The sequence below is a fragment of the Macrobrachium nipponense genome, chromosome 19, assembly GCF_015104395.2.
Source record: "Macrobrachium nipponense isolate FS-2020 chromosome 19, ASM1510439v2, whole genome shotgun sequence".
Taxonomy (NCBI): Eukaryota; Metazoa; Arthropoda; class Malacostraca; order Decapoda; family Palaemonidae; genus Macrobrachium; species Macrobrachium nipponense.
The window spans coordinates 73,796,509-73,801,508 of NC_061088.1; the positions used below are offsets into that span (position 1 = coordinate 73,796,509).

Genomic DNA, 5,000 nt, shown 5'->3' on the forward strand with positions numbered 1-5,000 from the left:
AATATATATATATATATATATATATGTGTGTGTGTGTGTGTGATGTATATATATATATTATATATATATATATATATATATATAAATATATATATATATGTATATATATATAATATATATATGTCGTGTGTGTGTGTGGTGTGTTGTATTGTAATATATATATATTATATATATTATATATAATAATTATGTATATATATATATATATATAGATATATATAATATATATATTGATATATATATAATATATATATATATATATATATATAATATTTTTGTAGCTTTTAATAACTGGTCTCTTCTTTCTTTATTTCCTGCTATCCTCTCTCAATTTATATAGATGAACACCATATTCTTTGGAAGTCTGAATTTCAAGTCAGTGGTTCCTGTTGGCCTGTTCCGTATGAATAGGGGTTTATTTTCTGAATTATATATTCAAATATACGTTATATACATATTTATTCCGCAGGCGGTGCATCATAGGCATGACTTCGTTCTTTGCACCATCTCTTCGGCCCAAAGCTGCAACACTTTGCATTCCTTTTACTGTACCTCGGCTCCTATTCTCTTTCTCCATCTTACTTTTCCAACACATCCCACTGTGGGAACTTCTTTACATGCAAGATATGTGACGCATGGAATAAACTGCCACCAGAAGTTGTAAACAGCAACATTTTAAAAGAAAGCTAGACAAAATTGTCAGGACACTGTGAATGCACAATAAAACCTGCTCCTAGAGATGAGTGAGCACACGATGTCTCCTCGGACGGACTAACAAGTCTTTGAGACATCCTAATCTTTGTAACTCCTGTTACAACTTTAAAACCTTTTCACTCCCAATTTCCCTTTCAGCGCTGAATGACATTATAGGTCCCAGTGCTTGGCCATTAGCCTAAATTTTATAACTTCCATTCCCTCCACCCTCTGCTGTTCACACACACTTGTTGTTGAACTGCTCTCTCTCTCTCTCTCTCTCTCTCTCTCTCTCTCTCTCTCTCTCTCTCTCTCATATCCGTGGTATTGACCTTGAGAGCAGGTCGGAATATAGAAACCCATAATTTAGTCAAGCTGCGTATCTACCCATTTACAATTCGGCCTCTCCCTTCCAGCCTCAGTGCGTTTGGCAACCAAATCTAAACACATTTCTGCCCCGATGACGAAGTTGGTCTTCTGGTTTTGGTTCAATCACGTCATCCAAATTGTCGAATCTGTTTTTATAGAAATTTCTACGTGCGGATCCACGTTTCGGATTTGCCCCAATAACTAGAGTTATATTCCTGTTTGGAATATTGCCTGTAATACGCGGTGCCTTTCCGTTATTCATTTCGTTTCCTAGTAGATTTGAATCGAAGTAAGACTGTCCGAATGGAAACCAAACATCGCTTCCTCTGTCTCTTGTCTTCTCTTCCCCGAAACAAAACGCCTAAATTCAGTTATAATTTTTTATGGAAGATGTCAGTTTTTACTTTAGTTTTAAAATAATTTATTATTTTATATATTCAGTTCATAAATTCACTGACATATATCTCAAAACAAATTCATTACACCGCAGAATAACCCTTTGGATTCCAGTGCTTGGCTTCAAGCCTAAATTCCATAGTCCATTTCCATTCCTTTCGAAACAAAACGCCTTCTGTCTCATGTGAATAGATAGTAGGCAACCTGGAAATGAAGTGAAAATCACCGCTCATTATAGCGTGAATTATCCTCCCCCTTAGCACCGCACCTACTAAGTGTGAAGGACTATAAGTTTTACCCACTGTTCGTCCGTATGTCAGCGTGCGTGTCACGCTCACCTTTTCATCTTGGGAGATTGTACGACTGTTACGTTTGTCTGTATGTCTGTCTGTCAGTGCTTACTTGCCTCGTTTTCTTTCATGTCAAAACTGCTCCTACATCTGAAATCAAGCATCCAAATGACTTGGAAAATCGACCGTTAGGAGTAGTGCCGTTGGTTCACCTCACGCGGTGCGCTGTAGGCATTATGTAAGGTTCTTTGCAGCGTCCCTTCGACCCCTAACTGTAACCCCTTTCATTTCGTTTACTGAACCTCCGTTCATATTATCTTTCTTCCATCTTAACTTCCACCCTCTCCTGACAATTGTTTCATGGTGCAATTGTGAGGTTGTCCTCCTGTTACACCTTTCAAACCTTTTCATTTTCGAATTCCATTTCAGCGCTGAGTGACTACATAGGTCCCAGTGCTTGGCCTTTGGCCTAAATTTCATACTCTATTCCATCCACCTTTTGTGAGAAGCATAAGGCCTCCTTCGGAATGTTCTTAAAGCTTGGGGGGGGGAGGAAATGGGACATCTATTTGTATATTCCATGTATATGGCCTTGAGCTGAAAATAAAAGTTATTATTTTATTATTATTATTATTATTATTATTATTATTATTATTATTATTATTATTATTATTATTATTATTATTATTTAGCATCTCTCAGATCGATTGTTTGTTTCTCACTCAAATCTTCTCGTTGAAAGTTCTTTCGTAGAACTCAGATTAACTGCTTTATTCTTCGCCACCACCCGTAACATTTCCCTTCCTTTATCCTTAGTCCCTTTCTTTAGATGTTCACCTGAACCTCTCAAAGTTTTGCTGGATTGAATTGAATATAGAAACGGATATGGACAATAAAAGGTCCTAAAAGGTGTAACAGCAGGAAAATCTCAAAGCAGTTGCATTATGAATCAGTTGTTAGGAGAGGGTGGAAAGTCAGATGAAGAAAGAGAATATGAAAGGAGGTACAGTAAAAGGAACGAAAGGGGTCGCAGCTAACGGCCGAAGGCTCGCTGCGAAGAACCTACAGTGCACCACATGAGGTGCATTGACGGCACTACCATCCTACTGGGATCTTCGAGTTTTGGAATTCGCTACCACCTTCCGTTTTCCTTGCAAGTCCCTCTCTTCCCTCACTGATTGCCAGTCCTATCGGCCGCCCCAGTGTGAAATATTGCAATTTAGTCCAACACAAAGACTTTTCTTATGCATTTAAATTTGCATACAAGAATAAGAGACGTGAGTGATTGAGTGTTGTCTGCATTCATCCTTTTGTATGAATTGGAATATGCATCCAAATGTTTAGTAGTTTAACTGTCACAAAATCCTAATGAAGAAGATGTAGAGGAACATAATGATGACTGAGTATTCATTGGCCGGACAACAAGCATACTGCTAGTACAAATTTTACGTGTATACCTATGCATGTACTCATTTATTTTTCACTCTTGTTAATCAAAATATAAGAATTTTGCATTTATGAACTTTATTACATTCATATATATATATATTATATATATATATATATATATATATATATGTGTGTGTGTGTGTGTGTGTGTGTGTATGTGCGTGTGTATGTGTGTGTTTGTGTGTACTCATCTCCATTCCAAGTTATGTTATGAAGACCCTCTTGATATTGAATATATTCTTGGAATGGCGGCTTTATCGGGAAACATTGAGAAGTCTGCAGTTGTTGTTCACGAGCAACAAGACGGCATAGAGAGAGAGAGAGAGAGGAGGGAGGGGGGGAGGAGGAGGGGAGGAGAAGAGGAGAGAGAGAGACGAGAGAGAGAGAGAGAGAGAGAGAGAGAGGAGAGAGATTCATTATATACAAACAAAGGAAAAGCGACGATTTTCTCATTACAACGTATTCGGCTTGAGGCTCCACTCGCCCGTAAAACGAGTGTGCGAGTGATAGACAGTAATCAAAGGAGGAGACAGATATCATTTCTCAGTAGCTGAAGACGACATTCAAATTCGAAATAATATGGGAATTGCATCAGGGATTAAATCACTTCCTTTGAGATGAAATGGGGAATGGAAAAGGCTCCGGGATTTTAATGCCTTACAGACAGACGCGCTGGATACCGGTATCACACCGGTATCGTTCGAATCGGGGTGAAAAGGATTCTGATTGATTTCCTTTGATATTCTTATGATGTGAAAACGTGATTTATTTATTTTTTTTTACTTATTTATTTATTATTGATTTGTTTATGAATGACAGAATTTTCATATCGCCTTCAGACGTAATTAAACTTTTTTTGGAGTAAAACACATTTAGTAGCTAAAAATAATTGTCTTCGATTTGAATATCCAGTGAAGAGTATTGCCAGTTTAAACGATTCAGTCAGATATTTATAAACATTAAAAAAAAACTTTTTAAGCTTGAATGGCTGACAAAATGGGAATTAAACATAAACGTAAATGCAGTTTTAATTGATTCCATCAATATTTCGTAAACACATTGATAAAATGTCTTTGAGAATTCAGTATTTGTAGACTGTTGAAAACCCTTCCAAAACATTAATGACTTTACAATTTTGGGACTCAATGGAAGGGTAACCGCAATTTAATCAATTCCAGCAAACATCCATAAATACAACCTGAATAAACCGTCTTTGAGACTTTGGTCCGTTTTGTTCAAATGGTGTAGAAGCCAATTGATGAAGACCCAATGTAACGCCCACACTCTTCTGTTTCTTCCCTTACCAGTTGCTTCAGGCAATACCAGGAGCACCATCTACAATAACTCAGCCAGAGACAAAATGGTGGTTGGTGTACGTTTGCAGGTAAGGGCGGTTCCTCACGCACTTTTGTAAACAAGGGGAAGGGTGGAAGAGAGAGAGAGAGAGAGAGAGAGAGAGAGAGAGAGATAGAGAGAGAGAGAGAGAGAGAGAGAGAGCTACCACAGCAAGAAGAAAATCAAGGAAAATGGTGAAAAAACAAAAGTAAAATAGGTTCAAAATAACGTGAAACCGCAGGAGGGCGGGAAAATCGTTCACTGGTGCGAAAGTTGATTTGGTGTGAAAAACAAAAGGTTTTCGTAAGCGCGAGAGAGAGAGAGAGAGAGAGAGAGAGAGAGAGAGAGAGAGAGAGAGAGAGATCCATCAGTTGATCTTGTTTTCTTTTTGCCTTAAGAGCCTTATTTTATAAGTTTGTTTCCACTCGCATAAAATCATTTACTTCTGGTAGATGTTTTCCAATGATG

General features: G+C 37.5%; 1 protein-coding gene across 6 annotated transcripts in view; it reads left to right on the forward strand.

Moving 5' to 3' along the window:
• LOC135218247 (adipokinetic hormone/corazonin-related peptide receptor variant I-like) overlaps positions 1-5,000 on the forward strand; it is a 206,535-nt gene that overhangs the window by 188,512 nt on the left and 13,023 nt on the right. For 5 of the 6 annotated variants that reach the window (XM_064254423.1, XM_064254414.1, XM_064254431.1 and 2 more), the window contains exon 6: positions 4,505-4,581. The exons of the other annotated variant lie outside the window; for it this stretch is intronic. In XM_064254423.1, the coding sequence (XP_064110493.1) occupies positions 4,505-4,581 (77 nt within the window). The remainder of the gene's footprint in view (positions 1-4,504; positions 4,582-5,000) is intronic. 6 annotated transcript variants of the gene reach the window in all.